This window comes from Mytilus galloprovincialis, chromosome 6 (genome assembly GCF_965363235.1).
Source record: "Mytilus galloprovincialis chromosome 6, xbMytGall1.hap1.1, whole genome shotgun sequence".
NCBI classification, from domain to species: Eukaryota; Metazoa; Mollusca; class Bivalvia; order Mytilida; family Mytilidae; genus Mytilus; species Mytilus galloprovincialis.
Genome location: NC_134843.1, coordinates 30,346,249 through 30,367,977, shown reverse-complemented (window position 1 = coordinate 30,367,977; position 21,729 = coordinate 30,346,249). Strand labels below are relative to the sequence as shown.

The window sequence follows — 21,729 nt, the reverse complement described above, 5'->3', positions numbered from 1 at the left end:
TTAGTAATTATTTTATTGAAAAAGAAGGGAAATGTAAACTTGATTGTGTTAAGATACTATCTGGAAGTTTTTAAAGTTTGCATTGAATTATAAGTCAAGTACATTTGATTCAAAATTTACAAAAAAGTTTTTCATTGTATTCCCATGTCATAGTTTAAAAGGTAGGGGTCCTACATTTTTTTAATGTATTGTCCACCAAGGAAACCTCTCAGGTAACAAAATAAAACAGCTATAACTTGTTATGTCCATTTAGATAATAAAAATTAGGACCTGTGATGTGTTGAGACTCTCACAGGGTACCCCCCTCAAGTCGCAAAGTCGCTTTAAAATTCGTCGTGAGGTCGTTTTTAAGGGAAATGTACAGGTCGTTTTTTTCCCAACACAGAGGACGGAAGTCGGTCGGAGGTCGTTTTATCCAAATTTTACAGGTCGCAGGTCGTTTTTAGAAGGCCCTCAGGTCGGAAGTCGCCTATAAAAAGCCCAGAGGTCGCAGGTCGTTTTTGACCCTGCGGGAGCCTCTGTGTTGCATCAGTCTTAAAGGAGTAGGTTCAGTAAGACCCCTTTTTGGCCCCACAATTACGCAGTTTTGCAAAATTGTGAAAATGTAATCTTTTAGCTATTTTTTGGAAAGTAGAATGCTTCTGCTAAATAAATATGTGCTGTTTTTGACAATACAACGCACATATATCGTGTACTAGCATCATAAAGTCATGCTAAATTACTGAAATCTTCACAATCATAGCATTTTAGTTAAATTTTAGACGGTTTCCGTCTTAAATGAAAGTGGCCGCATTCGTGTTCATTCATAATATTGAAATGTAAGTTGTATTTGATGATAATACATAACATATATAAAGGTTGAGGATGAACACGGATGCGGCCACTTTCATTTTTGACGAAAACAATCTGAAAAGTGACGTTTTTTGGCATATTTGATAGATTTTTCATATTTAAGCTTCAATCGGAGCGTTTTTAATGAGTGAATCAGTTAAAATCTTTAGAATAAACTAATCGAATCATTTAAAATAGACACGTAAGTGTTTAAAAAGTGTCCTAAATATCTCGTTAGATGAAACTGAAATTTGGGGCCAAAATCGGCCCTTACCGGACCTACTCCTTTACATCAGATGTTGCTAATAACTGTAATAGTGTACTGGTATATGACTATATATAGTGTAATTAAGGTAGTTCAGTGGTATAGAAACAAAATGACAGAATTTTCTTATACTTTGCCAAAATAAAGATTTTACTATATATATGCTTTTTTTAAAAAAATGATAAAAAGTATAGGTCACCATGCTATTTTTCAAGGTACAAGTCGTTTCAAAGTTGCCAAAATTCGCTTAGATTGTTTATGAAAAGATACATTTTTGTGCATAGAAAGAAAAATTAACTCTTTAAGCACAAATATTTGGTATTTGTTAAAACATTTTCGATAATGCAATGAATGACTAAGTTTTCTTTATACAAATAAACAGTATAATCAGTAAATTGCAAATCTGTCTCTGAATTTGCAGATTTGGGCAAAGAACTAGACTGATTATTTACTGTGATTGTACATTTCAAGATACCAGTAGGGGACTACCCCTGACAAACATTAACTGACTGTGCAAGGGCTGTCAAGCCAGTCAAGGACAAATGCTTCCATCATCAACAACCTTTATTAAATCATTTATTTGGGATGAAATCAATAAATTATTTCCAAAAACTTTTTTTAAAGACATGTGTAAGCAGATTTTTGTTATATTAACACCATTTAATGCAGTTTGAAATATGACTTCTTTTATAATTATAAATGATTTACTGAATAGCAAGCTATAAAGGGCCCAAACATGATAAGTGTAAAACAATTCAAACAGGAAAATCAACCGTCTAATCTATCTAGAAATAAAAAAACAAGAAACACTTATGAATCTCTGACACCTAAAAATGACTGAACAACAGGCTTCTGACTTAGGACAGATGCATAAATATCAGTTGGTTTAAACCTTTAAACAAGTACAAATCTTCACCCTAACCTGAGATATATACATAAGTATTCTGCCTTAAATGACTATGTTTCAATTTTGATAAGGTCACTGTTGAATTTTTTATTGCTAATGAATTTTGATTAAATTACAATGTTATATTTTTCAGTTTGTTAGTGGTGTATTATATTTCCTGTCCATTGTTGAATTACTACGAGATGCTAATAATAAAGATGATGAAGAAGCCATTAAAAGAACTTACAATTCTCTTTTTGTAGCTCATTCACTGAAGTCTGCTACCTATGTAAGTAGATATATGAGCCACATCGTTTAGAATTCGACCATGTGCAAATTAAATGAATATCAGATTTTTATCTGGTTTTAAAATCTCAACAGAAAGTCTGTTACTGTTTGAATTGTTAAAAAAACTCTACATACAGACTAAAATTCATCTTTTATTTCCTATATAAATGTTCAAAATCAGTCAATGTATTATACATGTACATGTATACTGCACTTGCATAAGGTCAAATTCTATGAGACACTGCTTTATATAATGGTATAGGCAGTGTATTTATTGTCCGCTGTATATGTGAAATAATGCTTTATTCTGTAAAAAGATAAAAACCCATTGTCACGTTTCTCTTCTGTCATTGAAAACTATTAGAAGTCTTTTTGATTTAATAAATGGTGGGTTGCTGTCTCAATGATAATGATCAAACGACTAATATGCATACTGGGAACCTAATTTGTAAATTTGTTAGCATGTACTCAATGATTTGATTGTGGTAGCCATCCTATGTGTGTGTGATAAAAAGAGACTGAAAGAGAATAAAAATCTGTTGAATTGAGTAAGATAATTGTGCAGATTTAAAATATTGCAGGAATAGATAGACCAAAGAAAGTTTAATATTTCAACTTTAAAAACTGGCAAATGTATTTTTCATTGTGTGTAGTCAATTTCAACTGAATCTTGTGAATTATGGAGCATTATAAAATATAATACATTGTAATTACATTTATATGCTTTTTATACGACAGCAAAATTTGAAAAAATTTTTCGTCGTATATTGCTATCACGTTGTCGTCGGCGTTGTCGTCGGCGTCGTCGTCGTCGTCCGAATACTTTTAGTTTTCGCACTCTAACTTTAGTAAAAGTGAATGGAAATCTATGAAATTTTAACACAAGGTTTATGACCACAAAAGGAAGGTTGGTATTGATTTTGGGAGTTTTGGTCCCAACATTTTAGGAATTAGGGGCCAAAAAGGGCCCAAATAAGCATTTTCTTGGTTTTCACACTATAACTTTAGTTTAAGTTAATAGAAATCTATGAAATTTTGACACAAGGTTTATGACCACAAAAGAACGGTTGGGATTGATTTTAGGAGTTTTGGTTTCAACAGTTTAGGAATTAGGGGCCAAAAAAGGGCCCAAATAAGCATTATTCTTGGTTTTCGCACAATAACTTTAGTTAAAGTAAATAGAAATCAATGAAATTTAAAGACAATGTTAATGACTACAAAAGGAAGGTTGGTATTGATTTTGGGAGTTTAGGTCCCAACAGTTTAGGAATTAGGGGCCAAAAAGAGACCCAAATAAGCATTTTTCTTGGTTTTCGCACCATAACGTTAGTATAAGTAAATAGAAATCTATGAAATTTAAACACAAGGTTTATGACCATAAAAGGAAGGTTGGTATTGATTTTGGGAGTTTTGGTCCCAAGAGAATAAGGGGCCCAAAGGGTCCAAAATTAAACTTTGTTTGATTTCATCAAAATTGAATAATTGGGGTTCTTTGATATGCCGAATCTAACTGTCATGACGTGTATGTAGATTCTTAACTTTTGGTCCCGTTTTCAAATTGGTCTACATTAAGGTCTAAAGGGTCCAAAATTAAACTTAGTTTGATTTTGACAAAAAATGAATCAGTTAGGTTCTTTGATATGCTGAATCTAAAAATGTACTTAGATTCTTTATTATTGGCCCAGTTTTCAAGTTGGTCCAAATCGGGTCCAAAATTAAACTTTGTTTGATTTCATCAAAAATTGAATAAATGGGGTTCTTTGATATACCAAATCTAACTGTGTATGTAGATTCTTCATTTTTGGTCCTGTTTTCAAATTGGTCTACACTAAAGTCCAAAGGGTCCAAAATTAAACTTAGTCTGATTTTAACAAAAATTGAAATCTTGGGGTTCTTTGATATGCTGAATCCAAAAATGTACTTAGATTTTTTATTATGGGCCCAGTTTTCAAGTTGGTCCAAATCAGGATCTAAAATTATTATATAAGTATTGTGCAATAGCAAGTCTTTTCAATTTCACAGTATTGCGCAATGGCAAGAAATATCTAATTGCACAATATTGTGAAATAGCAAATTTTTTTTTTTTTAGAGTAATCTTTCTTTGTCCAGAATAGTAAGCAAGAAATATCTAATTGCAAAATATTGTGCAATAGCAAGATTTTTTTTAATTGGAGTTATCTTTCTTTATCCAGAATCAACTTAAATCTTTGTTATATACAATATACAATGTATATTCACTTTTTACTACCAACTGATAAATTAAAATAATCTTTACCATTCAGTGATAACAAGCAGTTTTTTTACATCTTAATATTTTATGATGTATTTAAATGAGTAGTTATTGTTGCAAACTCCATTAGAAATTTTAATTGAGATTAGTTTTGGAATAAGGGAAAGGAGGATGTGATTAAAAAAATTGGGTTCAATTTTTCTCATTTGAAATTTCATAAATAAAAAAGAAAATTTCTTCAAACATTTTTTTGAGAGGATTAATATTCAACAGCATAGTGAATTGCTCTAAGAGAAAACAAAAATTTTAAGTTCATTAGAACACATTTATTCTGTGTCAGAAACCTATGCTGTGTCAACTATTTAATCACAATCCAAATTTAGAGCTGAATCCAGCTTGAATGTTGTGTCCATACTTGCCCCAACCGTTCAGGGTTCAACCTCTGCGGTCGTATAAAGCTACGCCCTTTGGAGCATCTGGTTTATATATATATATATGTAATTTTTTAGTAACCGTTCTTCGTTCTTGTTTAAATTCTTGATTATAAATGCTCTAATAAAAATTACATCTAAAACATTTGCTTTATTTATTATTTCAGTTGTTGACAGTAGTATTAATATACCTTGAAAGAATCAGAGGATTTATTACATCAGGAGTTCTATTTATTTTCTGGTTTTTGACGTTAGTAGTTTCAATTATACCATTCTACACATTGATTGAACAAGATGTAAGTAATAAATGATCATGTGATCTGATATCATCCAATGATATCTCTTGTATGTCTTTCCCTGTAAACATACCTGGTCTTGTTGGACTGTATACTGTTCCGTTTAATTATACCCCCGCTTTGAAAAAAGGGGGTATACTGTTTTACCTCTGTCTGTCCATCAATCCACCCATCTGTCCCATGAATATTTTCGTCGCATTTTTCTGGGAAACTACTTGACAAGGATTTCTGAAATTTTGTTTCAGGGTTTATATAAGTCAGTTATACCGTGTGATGCGTTTTCAGATTCATCACTCGACAACTGCCTGTTTACCTAACACTTGTATCATTTTACACATAATAGCCAAGTTGAAAATTTTCGTCACATTTTTCTCAGGAACTACTGAACAAGGATTTCTGAAATTTAATTTCAGGGTTTATATGAGTCAGCTACATGGTGTGATACGTTTTCTGATTCATCACTCGACAACTTCCTGTTTACCGAACACTTGTATCATTTTAAACATAACAGCCAAATTGAAAATTTTCGTTGCATTTTTCTCAGGAACTACTAGACAAGGAATGCATTTTCAAATTCATTACTCGACTACTTCCTGTTTACAGAACACTTGTATCATTTTAAACATAATAGCCAAGTTGAAAATTTTCGTTGCATTCTTCTCAGGAACTACTAGACAAGGATTTCTGAAATTTGGTTTCAGGGTTCATACTAGTCAGCTACACCATCTGATGCTATTTTAGATTCATCACTAGACAACTTCCTGTTTACCAAAATATTTCGGCGGGAGTATCATCAGTGAGCAGTAGCTCGCAGTTTTACTTGTTTCTTCTTTAGCTGCTTTGAACCTGACTTGTACCAATTGATTGTTGATGTTTTCTGCCCGAGCAACACATAAAAAGAAAAAAAAACATTCATAACAATGTTAGGCAATAGAATAGAGTATGAAAACAGGAAATGTGTCCAAAAGAAAACATTACAATCGTGACAAAGACTATGAAACAGCCCAAGATGACAAATAAATAAAGCATTGTTTGAAACATCAAGGGTAAGAGGTGAATCAAAGAGGTATTTTGGAGCCTCTATTTTTTTTTACCAAGAATGTGAAAAGCCAACATTTAATTAACTTTTTGTCTTATAGGTGTACCATAAGGATTTCTTTAGATTAAGTATATTTTACGTGTATTTCTTCCTGATATTGGTCCAGTTTGTACTCCATTGTTTTGCTGAGAAGATAACAAGAAGAGGATATTATGAATTAATTAACTTTTTGTCTTATAGGTGTACCATAAGGATTTCTTTAGATTTAGTATATTTTACGTGTATTTCTTCCTGATATTGGTCCAGTTTGTACTCCATTGTTTTGCTGAGAAGATAACAAGAAGAGGATATTATGAATTAAATACAGTAAGTACATCTTATCTAAGATAGAGCAGTGCTATAAAATGAGGAATTATGGATGAGGAATAGAATCTTTCTCATAGTTTGGCAGATAGACCATTTAAAAACATGTTTTCAGAATAAAGTCATCTTTACCAGATAATATGGATTCATTATTATTTGAGAGCTAACGATTTTCGTCTATTTCATGGGAAGAGATAAACCACAAATTTAAAAGTTCAACATATTAAACATTTTCTATAATTTTGTATACAGAGACCGCCAAAACCACAAAATCAAATATCCACAAAAATGCAAGTTTTTCTCAATCCACGAAAATTGGTACCCATGAAAATAAATGAATCCACTGTAGACCTTAAGATGTACAAATAAGAAGATGTATTATGATTGCCAATGGTACAACTCTCCACTAGGCAGACCTGCCAACTTTTGAAAATCTCCATGGGGGATTTAGCGCGCGACTAGATTTTTAATGATTACAATTTTAGCGACTTTTCTGTGTGCATTGTTTTTTACTGGATTCAAAGTAGAGACCCCCCTTTTCCCCCTCAAAAGACCTTCTAATCTATCTATGAACCTTGACTCAAAAGACCTAAAACTACATGTCCTAAAGTTAGAAGGATGAAGACAGATTTTGATTTAGTCTTTCATATGGTCTTATAAGTATCAATGAGAAAATGGATAAAATTTTAGTTATCTTTCTTTGTATTCAGAGGTGCTATTACCGGCGGAGGCTTATACAGTAACACAGTAGAAGTGAATTCAAAATGGCGTCGATTTTAAATCAATAGACACGCGACGTCTGGTTTCAAAAATTAAACAGATTTCAAGATAAACAATGTTTTCTTGAGAGTTCATTACAGTTCTCATCTTTCAATAAATTATGATTTTGTTGTGGAACTACGGCAAATGATGCAAATTGTGCTTGTATGATAAATTGATTAAAATTGAAAGGCTGTTTGACCAAATTTGTGTATACAAATTAATTTTGAGGACTGTTACGACCCATTAGGTAATCTGATTACATACAACCACTAATTATGACACCTGTTGTGACTGTTGATTAGTGTAGGGTTGTTAACTTGTCATAATATGTCCCCAGGTAAAATTATAGATTTTTAAAAATTGATCAGAAAAACTTCAAAAATGGGTAAACAATAATTTCGGGTATATTTGGTGAAAATCAGGATTTTGACTAGTTTTACGATCCCGATATCGGGATTCGGGTTGAGGGATAAAAATCGGGATGATACTGCGAAAATCGGGATAGTTGGCAGGTCTGACTAGGGACCAAATTATATAGAAGTTTAAAACAACTATAGGTCACTGTACAGCCTTCTATAATGAGCAAATTTCAGCTTTAAGATGTCCTTTTGGTTATTTATATTTGTGGGTTGCTGTCTTTTTTGACATTTACCAAATACCTTTGCTTCAAATGTCTCTATTACTCATGCTTATGGGTTCTGAAACATTGGTTGTTCATGCTGTATACTGTGATGCAATACTACTAAATGAACTAACACATCATTTAGGTTTCATTCACTTTTTCAGAAACAATGTTTGGAAGTAGAATCTTCGTTCTTATCACGTTTGACATTTTGGTGGATGACCGGGTGAGTACATGTTGTCAACTGAACTTGTGGTCAGCATATGTAATTTATAACACCTTAATCTTTAACTTCTTTTTATGTTCCATATGTAAATTAGTATATCAAGAGAAGAAGAAAAAATGGATAATTATTTTGATTTACGAAGAAAGAACACTTTTGATTCCTATATGCAGATAGATGAATAACTAGATTTCATTCTCTCCTCTTTCCTTAAGACAGTTTGGTATTAATGCAATATATTATCAGAAAGAATGTATAAACAGAGAAATATGAATTAAGTAGTTTACACATATTTATTTATAGTGGATTGGGAAAACAAGTTATTGCAACATAGTATATATTAATCCCTTTCCACATGGGGTGTGTGAGTGTTGCCTTGTGGCAGCATTATCCTGCTCTTTTTTCGAATCTACAAGAGTGTTTTTTTACATACAAGAGATATGGCTCTCTCTTAACATGGGTCCACCTTATTGTCCCATTCCGACAGACTATCATCGTTTCTCAAGAACATACTCTCAATGGTGTCAAGGGAGAGCTGAAAATTCAGTCCCTGAAAATTAATTTGGGTTTGGATCAGGAATTATTTATACTGTTATTACCTCTTTAAATGTCTTTTCAGACTGATTATAATAGGATACAAGAAACCATTAGAAGAAGCTGATATTTCAGAACTTCACCCAAGAGACAAAAGTGATGTTGTTATACCAACCTTTGATGAAGCTTGGAAAAAGGAATATGCAAAACATGAAAAGATCAGAGAGTTTGTATAGTTATTTGCTTCTATAATCTCCATTTAAATATCTTTTAGGGGTTTTCTCAGAGTACTTAGACTTAAATCTACCATGAATGAAAACTAGTTCCAACAAAATAACAAAGAGCATTAAATGCCAACTGTCGATCAATTAAAAAATTGTTAGGATTTCTGTAATCATACTGTATGGGACCATCAATCATGTCAATGTCTTTATTAGTTCTTTTTTTATTCACAAATTTTGACTTTTCAAAAGTTTAATCAAGTATGTATTTCATGCTATTTTTGCTTCCTATAATAAGTAAAAAATAAAATTATTAAAAAAATATGTGATGTTTTATAGGGAGGAGTAGCAGTATATAAGACTTCTAAACATTTTAACCTTTGAAAAATATATTTAAGATTAGGTATCAAAAACGAGTTTATATTTGAAATAATCTTGAACTGAAGCATTTTTTTTGGTTCCTTTGATAGGTGTGTGCTTTTTATTTGAAAATTATTTTTCAAAACAGTGTTCTGTCTATAAATATGACTTTAATGACAAGCACAGTGATCCTTTACTTGTGTATGAAGTATCAACTTCAATGACTTTACATATGTATTAAAGCATCATCCATGTCACTTTGTAGAATAGATGAAGAACTCTCAATAGATAAGTAAGCAATATCAACAGACATTCCTGAGCACTTGATTATTCCCAATGACTGTACTCATTACTAATTCCTATCCCTCACTGTTCACATCCTGGTGTAGCCCTTTACAGAACTCATTTATGGAATCAAATTTTTTTTGACACAAATTCCAAAACCTCACCTAATTACATCCTTAAGTGAGTTTCTAGAAAGTCCTATACAAAAGAACAATTGTATTTTTCTCCATACAAACCTTATGAAAAAGTTAGTCACTATTCTCAATTACATTGTTTTGTTTTGAGAATGGGAATAATGTGTTAGTAATGTTAGAACTTTTAATTACCCCTCAACCAAATAATGTTAGCAACTTTATATTTTCAGAATTTAACTTTTGTTTTTGTTTGTCACTTCCTTCACTTTAAAAGTACATGTTTTGTGCAAAATTTAAAGCAAGATCATGCATTTATTTTACCAATTGAACTTTGATAGATAAACAAAACTAACATTGAAAAGTTGTTTAAATTTTGTAAGCATTATAGTGTGTGTATTGCATTCGTATGAAAAAGAAAAAAAATAGCTTAAGGTGAAGGGAGATTTTGTAATCTTTTATTGTTCAAAGAGAAAGTTTAGTTGCTCATTACAAAATTTGTTATTGAAATAGAATTATAGTTCTCTGGTGTTAATGAAACATTTGTATAGCAGTCAGAACCAGTTGAAAATAATAATGATATTATTACTGCTTTTTAAAATTTTGACATATAGTTATAATACATTTGGTAGACAAATGAACTAACTTTAACCATTAAAAAAACAGCATTTTTCCTTCTGAAAGAATCTTGATTAATGGAATGCTGCGGAAAGAAATGTTATTGTCAGCAAATTTTGATATATTTTAATTTGATAAATTTTGAAACCTTTATTTGTAGAAAAAGTGTCTCATATAGTCCACCTGCACAATCCATTAATCGTGAACATCGATCGTCAGAGAAAACACCATTGTTGTCAAGACAACCATCTGTTACGTTTAAAACAGGAAAGCCAGCAAAGAAAGAAAATAAAGGCTCCCTATTTAAAGTACTGTGTAAAATATATGGACCATCCTTTTTGAGAGCATGGTTCTGTAAATTCATGTATGATTTGATGCAGTTTACCTCACCTATACTTTTAAGGTACGTATAAAATAACATTTTTCTTTTTGTATGTCATTACAATATTGAAAATTGAAATGGGTCAAGATGCATAATTCATTTCACATTGGCAACAATGGTAGCCTTTTCCTCCATTCCTCTGTCTATATTGTAAACTTGGATGTGTATGATGGCTAGTTTTAAAGCTCAGATATTTTTACAGATTTGGTAAAATTTTTGGGGTACAAAGAGAGATTAATTTTTCACAACTTGGGCAACCCGAAACAGCCCCACTAAATGCCACTTCAGGAAAAGAAAAGTTCCTATTAAATTATTTGTAAATTCAGTTCTGTACAAACATTTAATAACTCCCCAAAGTTTTTGCATCTTTGTTGTATATTTATCTGCTCTTCAAAAAAGCCCAAATGGTGAAGCTCAGTCAATGACTCTAAATAGCAATAAATGTCCAATAATTACAGGGGTGGGTGTTTCTTCAGGTTAATAACAAGTGGATGTTTTGATCTCAATATATCATTCAAAACTAGTGATAAGAAAAATAGATAAATGATCAAATTTTCTATTGATTGCTGATTACATGAAATAATAAGAATGAGGAAATATCAGAAAAATGGCTGCCTCTGGATTGCAAATATAAATATTTGAATATAGAAAGTTTACCATTAGGAAAATAGGAATGTTAATAGATATACCATTGAAAATTTCAGTGCTTTGATCAGTTACACAACAAACAAAAATGCAGGTGGTAAAAATACAGAACCAGAATGGCATGGTTATACATTAGCTGGAGCTTTCTTTATTGTGTCATTTCTACAGTCAACATTTTTCCATCAGAATTTTCACATTGGTATGAGTACAGGGATGAGGGCCCGATCAGCAATGATTGCTGCTGTTTATAAAAAGGTTTGTATGATGCAAATAGTTTTACACTCTTTTACACAAATTTCAAAATATTCCTTGATGTTAACCCCTCCATTGAATTATTTTTTTTCTTTTTACATGCTTGATTCACATAGTATTTTTTAAATAAGAAAAGCAACATCAGGTTTTGAGTATTTAAATTGAATTGCGAAAAACAAATATTTCATCAATGAAATTCCAGTTAGAAATTCTCATGAATATTCTGTTTATATTAGATACAAATTTTATTAAGTCTGATGCAGATTTTTCTTAAGTAAGACATTAGAACTGGGTCACTACACGGGCGTCAAAAGGCGGCATTATACTACACCTTATTATACTGCTCTTTTACTCTAAAGTGGATATCAATTTATTTTTTTTGTTTGTTTGTGGATACAGAGAAACCATGAATATGATTGATCACACAAATTTTCTATAAGAATATATGTAAAATTTGACAGAAGTAAGAAATAAATAACCACAAAAATTATGCTAATATTCATGAAAATAAAACAATACAAAGTACCATTTTATCTACTCTGAGTATTTTGCACTCTGTACAGTCTAAATTCTTAGGGTCCAAAACTTCTCCTATTCCCACTGGAAAACTGTATAATTTCGGTCTTATCTAAAGTTAACACATTATCCATGTATAATGAAATATCAAGGTATTCATTTGACTTGATCCATAAAATGAATAGGGTATTAAAGTATAAAAATCAGTACTGTTGATTCATTTTAAATTGGGTGGTATCAAAACTCATGAATTTCATTGGTATAGGGAGAGCCACAAATTAAAAAAAAAAACAAACACGGAAATATAACCCCTGTAGGCCAGTATTCAGAATTTGTCAAAACCACAAAATCTACAACAGTTTCTATGAAAGTATAAATGTTCCTGATGTATGGAAGCATCTTTTTACAGACATAAAGGATCAGGCCTTTTTATTGCAGGAATTCAGGATGGTCTGTTATTTTCACAGGACTTTGGGATTTACATTCACCAGGACCCTGGAATTAATGATGAATTTATTTTTTAGGATGACACCCCCTCCTACAATTCTTCTTTTCTCAATCTAAGAAAATTAGTATCCACTAATATAAATGAATCCACAGGACATGTTTCTTGTATCATTCTATAATAACTGTAGTCCATAACATTAAAATAAAGAGTTCACTCCTTAGTAACAAAGTTATTTTTGGGGCCCTTTATAGCTTGCTTTTTGGTGTGAGCCAAGGCTCTGTGTATAAGAACTCACTTTGACCTATAATGGTTTATTTTACAAATTATGACATGGATGTAGAGATGTCTCATTGGCACTCATACAACATCTTTTTATATCTAACGATTTGATCTTTTTAAACAGTCCCTTACAATGAACAATGAAGCACGGAAGACATCCACTGTAGGTGAGATTGTAAACCTGATGGGCGTGGATTGTCAGAGACTTCAGGATATGTCTGGATATCTGTGGATGTTGTGGTCTGCACCATTCCAGATTGTATTGGCTACATTGTTACTATGGCAACAATTAGGACCATCTGTTTTGGCAGGTATGTATAGAATCTAATTATTGTATGAAACTGGATTTTATCGAATCAAACCCCTCCTTTTACTTCATGTAGTTTCCTAGAGTTATGTCCCTTTGAACAAAGAAAATTTAAAGAATTTATTTAGTTATTCTCGTATGTGACAATGTTTTGATGCTGACTGCAGTTACTAGTAGCTTAAGTTCAGTTTTACTTAAATATTCAGTTCATACAAAGTAAAAATTAAACAGGCAATTACCGTAGATATTATTCTAATGACAGTGTTCTCCCCAGAAATTTTGGATAGCATCACATTTTGTGTAAAAAAAATTACTGTATTTTTTTTAATGTCGTTTGTCGCGTCGCGTTGATACTCTATTTCCTTTATATGTTTTAGTTTAGATTGTTCAGTTCATAACTGAGAATACAATTAAACTATAACCACAAAACAGTTGTTTCAGTTTATGTTTTCTTTATTCATTTATAGTAACAGAATTATTTTTTTCCTCTTGTGCCAAATAAAAATAAATATGTGGTTTCAGTTACCCAACAATAAGTCAAATGAATGAATGGTTCATTATAGATCAACCTGTTTATATACAAAACTAAAAATCTAGTACACAAAATTAACTATTATTATATTATATCAAGTAAAGATAAAGTAGCAAAAGTAGCAAAAAAAAATCAATTTAAAAACTTTTTTTTATCATGTTTATGAAATTCATTGTTTCATGGCACTCAATGAATTAGTCCCAGTTGTTTCTTATCTTTACATCAAAATGATATGTATTTTTAACAAAGTTATCTAACAAAAAGTCTGTTAATGCGTAGTTTTCTCTCTTGGTATATTTTTTATGTCTACTGTCACTCTGTTATCATTATCGTGAAAATGCGGATTTTTTTCATATCTGGTCCGGTTACGATCCGCAGTTTATACAAAAATGTGCAATGGCGGCCGTAGAAAAATTTACGAAAATGAGTCCAAGAATAAACATTGTTTGACAAAAAATTGTGCATGAATAAGACGCTTTTAATGCATTAAATGGATTAAACATAAACTTAAGCCAATTATGATAACTTTTTAAAGAAGTATTAAACTTAGTTTAGCTCTAAACGAAAATTCTCGCTCTCGTATTACCGGAAGAGAAAGAAAGTAATTTTTGGAGAGATGCACAAATAAACGACCTTTTAAAAAAAAAAAAAAATCGTTTCAATCTTTGATATTTCGTAATAGAACAAAACGTAGATTTCAAATTGTTTTGGGATTGCATTTTACCATGTCGAAATTGGTGATTGCAGACACGTGGTTTTAGTTGTGTCACAATTGTCAGCTTGGGATATTCGCATCCAAACAGTTATCACCCTGAGGGCAATTAACACCTAGCTATTTAATCTCTTAATTGCCTTTAGTGTCCGACTTAAAGGGATTACAATTAAAGGTAATATAATTTTTATGATCATAATCGATAATAGATGAAAGTTTAAAATTGAGGACAAGTAAAATAGCATCTTCAAAATAATTATAGCGTAGCGGGAATAATTATAGCGTCGCGGGAATTATTATAGCATCACGGTGAAAAAATATAGCGTCGCGGTACCGCGACGCTAAAACGGCCTGGGGAGAACACTGAATGAATTGAATGAATGAATACTTTATTGCAAAAAGCATATATATGCTATAGCAACGAAAACAACATGAAAAATGATAAACAGCAGAGATCAATACATATAAATCATTATAAGAAAACAAATAGCATTAAGTAACGATGTCTGAAAAAGTAATGATGCTAAGATTTTTTCTGTTAACAGGACTTGCAGTTATGATTTTGTTAATTCCCATAAATGGTGCCATCTCTGTGAAACAACGTAACATGCAGACAGCTCTGATGAGATACAAAGATGCTAGACTGAAGCTAATGAATGAAGTTCTCAGTGGTATTAAGGTATGGACGAGAGAGTTTATCACAGAAATTAGGAGGTTCTCTTTAGGTATAAAAAAAAAGATATGATATTTTAGAATAAAGAGATGTGGTACATGATTGCCAATGAGACAACTATCTACTAGAGTTCAATAAGTAGATTATAGGTCATCACATAACAATGTGAAAAACTTATACGGTATAATCATCCATAAAATGCCCTGACATAAAAAATGTGAAACAATTCAAAGGAGAAATGAAATGACCTAATTTATAACAAACAATTTACAATTAATGTATATACGACAGACACAAACCAACAACAACCACTGAACTACAGGCACTTTAGAAACATGGTTTGTGTATGTATTTTGCTATAAGAAAATATCATTTGATATATACAAAATTTGAATTTCAGATCAGAAAAAATGGGACTGTCTATGTTCACATTAACTATCTGTAGTTATAATGAAACAATAATGGGATGCCTAACTTATTGCCTTGTATCTTTGTAGGTATTGAAACTGTATGCTTGGGAAAAATCATTCCAGAAGAAAATTTTAGACATCAGAAATAAAGAACTGGATATTCTTAAGAGATATGGCTACCTCCAGGCATTTAGTACCTTCTCCTTCACTTGTGCCCCTTTTCTGGTAAGATTTTTACACAAGATTGATGAGCACTTGTGGATTTAAATTTCTTCAATGGTGCATTATTCTGTACTGACATGAAAATATGTATATTTTTTATTGAAATTTTGGAAATCAGGTTATATTAAGTAATGTATCTCTCTCATAATAAAAGGAGATTACGTGGTATGATTGCCAATGAGACAACTTTCCACAAGAGACCAAATGACACAGAAATAAACTGCTATTGGTCACTGTATTTGCCTTCAACAATGAGAAAAGCCCATATCACAGTGTCAGCTATAAAAGGCCTGCCATTGACAGAAGTAAAACAAGTCAAACAAGAAAAATGTACAAAATAATGAATGAAAAACAAATATGTAACACAGCAACAAAAGACAACCACAGATTTACAGGCTTCTTTCATGGGACAGAAAAGGTTAAACTAGTTTCTTAGGGCACTGTATGCAAATTTTTCCACCACTACTTCAACCCACACAAGTATGAAGATGTTGACTTACAATTTTAAAAATGGATGTCGTAATCAAAAAGTGATTATTGTATGACGCCAGAAGGTTATTTGGACACAAATGTAGGGTTAATCAGAGCCAAAAGTTCAGCTAGCTACCCAAAGTTTTAATACTACTGTTATAAAATGATATACATGTATGCATAATAGATAGTTTGCACATTATATTTCAGGTAACACTTGCCTCGTTTGCCACCTATGTACTAATATCAGATGAGAATTACCTGGACGCACAGAAAGCTTTTGTGTCCTTGTCATTGTTTAATATACTCAGGTTTCCGATCAATCTTCTACCCATGATGATATCTTATGTAATACAGGTAAATATATAATATATTCAGATTCCCAAAAGCTGTTTTGTAAATTATATTGATTGATTGATTGATTGGTGCTAAACGCCACTTTCTGCACTACTTATGTGCAATTTTGGTCAGTTTTTATTGATGGAGGAAGCCGGAGTGCCTGGAGAGAACAACCGACTTTTGGTAGTAAAATTGACAATTCTGTAAATTATCAACCTTATTTGATATTATTTATAATATAAGTCAAGGCCTTGAAGTCTGTTGGTTGGAAACAGATCATCTTTATAAGAACAATGATTTGCCATTACTCCTAATCACAGCTTTTAAAACTGTTGTGTTTGTCAGTTTGCCAGTCATGACCTTTATTTCATTTCGTCCATCTAATTGCAGGTATGCAACTATCACATAATTAAGAAAAAAATTGAGGTTAATATGATCTTTCTGACTAAAGACTTTCCCTAGCAGATGTACACCACTTTGTTTACATAATTACAAATATGTGCATATGCTCATGTGTGAAATTTATAAATATTAATAAGTAAGATTTCAAGAAGAAAAATAAGTTAAACAAAGTATTTTATGTTATTTCCTTTGTATCCACCCCTCACAGAGTTGTTGCAATGGTTCTTTTTTATGCAGAAAACTTGGCATTCAAACCTCCATCTTTTCATCATACAGAAAATTGGTTAATTATATAGTGAGCTGAATACAGCAAAATATCCAAAACACTGCAAGCATATTAACCTGCAGCATTAACAGCAGATATATTTTGTTTATGTTCTCAGCTGAACGTATCTATTACAAGATTGAGCAAGTTTTTGAAGAACGGTGACCTTGACCCTGATAGTGTCCAGCACAGACCATTAGAAGGTAAATCTTAAACCATAGTATTTGTTTAAAAGCTTGTATGCCCATTTTGAAGTCTCAGATTTCTTACTTGTATTCTATGTAGATCTCTCTGTTATTTATAATATTTTTGTCATTGTATAGAATCATTGAGTTTCCAAAATATCATCAGAATCTGTTCTTTAATATAAGTTGCAAAAAACTTGTTTCCCAATCCACTTTAAATAAATATGTTTGAACTAAACTAATCTATTTGTTAATAGGTGTAGCAATTAAAGTAGAAGGAGGAACATTCAGCTGGGACAAAGAACTTCAACCAGCCTTGAAAGAGTAAGATTTGATATTGTTATAGTCTGTATTATAGAAGATCTTATTTATTTTGTGTCCTGTTTTTATTTGTATCTACATTGACAGCATATGTAAAGATAATAAAATGTAAAGTAAAACAAAACTATTGGTACCCACAACATAGTACTTTTATTTACTCATACTAAAGGTGCTGATTAATGATTTAATGTTATGGTGTATGGTTCTGAGAATTAGAGGACCATATTTTACCAAAAAATTGCCTATTTTTATTTTTTTTTAAATTGAAAAAAAATTGAAAATTCTAAACCCTTGTAAAGGGTCAACTGGTTCGAGTACACAGTTATCGTCCTTTGATTCTCAATTTCCACAAATACAGTCCCTAGTGTGGACATTGTGTTACTTGCCAATTTTTATACCCTTTCCAAATTAATTTCTTCATGTTTTATGCCTCAAATAGCTAGTAGGGGGATGAAATTACACTTAAAAAATTTGGGTCATGAATTTGAAAGTCAAGTAGTGATTTGGTCCAGCTAAAAAAGGTTAAAAATTAGCATTTCGGAAGCTGTCAAAAGATTTCAAGACCCCCTAAATATAAAATTGTCCATATTTTGAGTTAGAGCTAATGAAGATTTCTATAATTTTGATATAATTTGTCCCAAAAGTAGTACAACAAACTGTTAAAATATTATTAGAAAGCACTGGTTATTTCAAAAGAAATTGATGTCAAACTTCAGAGTTCTGGAAAAGTGATATTCATAAGGTTTTGACCACCAAAATTTGCAAAGAACCAGCACAATTCCAGTATATTTGTCAATAAAAAAATAGCATACTTCCCTCAAGGACCACCAGGTGAAAAAGATTTTCAGAACTCTGCAATTTATGTAAATTTTATTTAGATGAAACTAAATTTATGTGAGTTGTTCTTTGTGTATATTTCAGCATAGATTTAGAGATTAAGGATGGAACACTTGTAGCAGTTGTGGGAACAGTAGGAGCTGGGAAATCATCTCTTGTCTCTTCCTTTCTGGGAGAAATGGAGAAACTTAATGGCAATGTTAATATAAAGGTTAGTATTGGGGACTGGGGAGGGAAACTTAATGGCAATGTTAATATAAAGGTTAGTATTGGGGTCTAAGGAGGGGAAAATATAAGAAATAGTCAATACAAGCAAACTTAGTATGTTACTCAAATAGAATCAATATTTGAAAAGGAAACAAAAACATTTGGTTTTATTATTCTGTCCTTGAATAAGTTACTGTAAACCTACTTATTTCCGCGGATACTTTATCTCCATTGTTAAAATATTTAGACTTCCACTTTTCGTGAACTCTGTAAAAATCTTAAATGCCATAGATTTGTAAGTATTCTTAGACTAGGAAACGCAAGATAATTGTTATATGTATTTTGTTGCCAGGGTTCAATAGCCTATGTGCCACAGCAAGCGTGGATACAGAATGCCACTGTTAGAGATAATATATTATTTGGTAAAGAGATGGACCAGTGTAAATATAACAATGTTGTTGAGGCTTGTGCTCTTAAGTCAGACTTTGAAATACTGACAGGTGGAGATCTGACAGAGATTGGAGAAAAGGTATTATAAGAAGAATGTAGGACAGAAAGTACCAGGACAAAAGTCATGGAAGCCAAATACTACTAAAATGAACCCCTGTTTTTTTGGAAATCTTAAATTAGTATACTATAGAGGGCATTTATCCTCAATTGTTAATGCAAACTCATAGACAAGTAAATTTTGGCTCAAAATAGTCTAAATATATTTCTCTTTCAAAAATTTCATTTCTGCAAATTTGTTGGTTACCGTAGTTTAGAAAAACAATGGCATCAAAAGCATAATTTTTTATCAAGAGTAGGGCTGCTTTTTCATACGTTTAAGGGAGTGAATTGGTGGTCTGACACCTTAGATGGTTTACCAAATCAACATGTTAGCTTGGAATTTGTTATATGTGTTTTACAGGGAATTAATTTGAGTGGTGGACAGAAGCAGAGAATCAGTTTGGCGAGAGCTGTATACAATAATGCTGATGTTTATATGTTAGATGATCCACTCAGTGCTGTAGATTCACATGTAGGAAAACATATCTTCAAGAATGTGGTTGGCCGAGAAGGATTATTACAACATAAGGTGAGTAAGATTTTACAGTGTAGTTGTTGTTCTTGAAGGCTTAAATGGAAAATAAGCAAAATCTCATATTGTATATCAATGTACATTCACAAATTCATCTGTACCAGACAAAAATTTAAATTTGAACAAAACAGAAAGTCAATTTATTGTATGTTACCACTTTAAATTTACACAGAATTTCCTCATAACAAAGGTTATATGGGGTAAAGTTGTAAAAGATAATATCAAATAAGTTCAAATGTTTTAACAATGTTTCCATGAGTTATGGGACTTTCACCATGAATAATATTTAGCCTACTTTATCATCTAAGACCTTTTGCAATCCTCCTTGCCCCTGAAATTGTTTGTTTATTTTGGTCACTTCTTAGTGTAAATTAAAATGAAAAAGATATTTTTTAATTCCTTTATATTACCCAATGATAGTAATCCTTCCATTTTGCTGCACTGTGATATTTTACATTGTACTCTGGAATGTGTTGATTTCTGATATTTTTTACTAAAATGGAATTGCATTCAAATAAGAAATGGTATTCATTACCAATAGCATTCCTATACAATTGACATGGTATTGATCATACATTACAATGGTATTTTTTGTTTCAGACAAGAGTTTTGGTGACACATGGTATCCATTGGTTACCAATGGTTGACACTGTTGTTGTTATGTCTGATGGTGTTATATCAGAGATGGGTTCCTATGAGGAGTTAATGAGCCATGAAGGACCATTTGCACAGTTCTTAAAGGCTTACCTCACCCAGAAAGCAGAGACTGAGGACGATGAAGAAGAGGAAGAGGAGGACCCAGAAAGTAGGTTATAAAGTTGTTTATTTTTAGGGGGTAGACCTTAATAGTTCAGGGAGTTAATTCTTTAAATCAGGTATGTGTTTTGTCAATTTTTTTTAAGTATTTACCTGAAACAGATTGGTAGTAATCTATGTAACTTAAAAGCTTGGAATATTTTTATGAAAATGGTTGACACATTTGTACTGAAGATTTTAAGAGTTATTTCTCTTAACCAAGGTCTAACACTCTTTGATATCACTTATAATGATGATTTTAAAATGCAAGCTAAGGTTTGAAAATTGAAGATCATTTGAGTATGCATTTAAATTTTTTTTTGGATAGCTACATGTATGTAGGATTTTTGAGCTGTTGCCTTTTCTGACATTATGGTTAAAGGTGAAAATAGCACTTTATAAATCTTATGCATTATTAGTTCTTTACTGGATTAAGATCATGATGGTTCCAAGCCAAAAATTTGCTTTGAAAAGATATTTTATCCTTTTAAAATTGCTGAAACCCCATGCAAAAATTCAAGACCATAAGAAGGTCTATTATTTCAAATTTGTGGAATCACAAAGTTAAATTGAAAATACTTTCTGAAAGAAAAAAACCCATGTATTTAGAAAGTCTTTTTATATTATTCTTTTCAGTACAACAGATGAAGAGTAAGATTTTAGAGCGACTAGAATCTGTTACCTCAGATACTGGTACAGCTACTTCAGGAGATGAAAGTAAAGTCAGGAAAAGGTTAGTCATTGGATGGTATTACTAGAATCTGTTACCTCAGATACTGGTACTGCTACTTCAGGAGATGAAAGTAAAGTCAGGAAAAGGTTAGTCATTGGATGGTATTACTAGAATCTGTTACCTCAGATACTGGTACTGCTACTTCAGGAGATGAAAGTAAAGTCAGGAAAAGGTTAGTCATTGGATGGTATTACTAGAATCTGTTACCTCAGATACTGGTACTGCTACTTCAGGAGATGAAAGTAAAGTCAGGAAAAGGTTAGTCATTGGATGGTATTACTAGAATCTGTTACCTCAGATACTGGTACTGCTACTTCAGGAGATGAAAGT

At 31.7% G+C, this 21,729-nt stretch overlaps 1 protein-coding gene across 1 annotated transcript in view; it reads left to right on the top strand.

Moving 5' to 3' along the window:
* Positions 1-21,729, top strand: part of LOC143079338 (multidrug resistance-associated protein 1-like) — a 46,021-nt gene that overhangs the window by 5,701 nt on the left and 18,591 nt on the right. The window contains exons 3-20 of the mRNA XM_076254593.1: positions 2,137-2,271; positions 5,099-5,227; positions 6,507-6,632; positions 8,178-8,239; positions 8,856-8,996; positions 10,546-10,788; positions 11,472-11,667; positions 13,032-13,218; positions 15,004-15,137; positions 15,629-15,766; positions 16,445-16,591; positions 17,359-17,443; positions 17,683-17,749; positions 18,668-18,794; positions 19,143-19,319; positions 19,701-19,868; positions 20,472-20,676; positions 21,303-21,399. Coding sequence (XP_076110708.1) covers positions 2,137-2,271; positions 5,099-5,227; positions 6,507-6,632; positions 8,178-8,239; positions 8,856-8,996; positions 10,546-10,788; positions 11,472-11,667; positions 13,032-13,218; positions 15,004-15,137; positions 15,629-15,766; positions 16,445-16,591; positions 17,359-17,443; positions 17,683-17,749; positions 18,668-18,794; positions 19,143-19,319; positions 19,701-19,868; positions 20,472-20,676; positions 21,303-21,399 — 2,564 coding nt within the window. The remainder of the gene's footprint in view (positions 1-2,136; positions 2,272-5,098; positions 5,228-6,506; positions 6,633-8,177; positions 8,240-8,855; positions 8,997-10,545; positions 10,789-11,471; positions 11,668-13,031; positions 13,219-15,003; positions 15,138-15,628; positions 15,767-16,444; positions 16,592-17,358; positions 17,444-17,682; positions 17,750-18,667; positions 18,795-19,142; positions 19,320-19,700; positions 19,869-20,471; positions 20,677-21,302; positions 21,400-21,729) is intronic.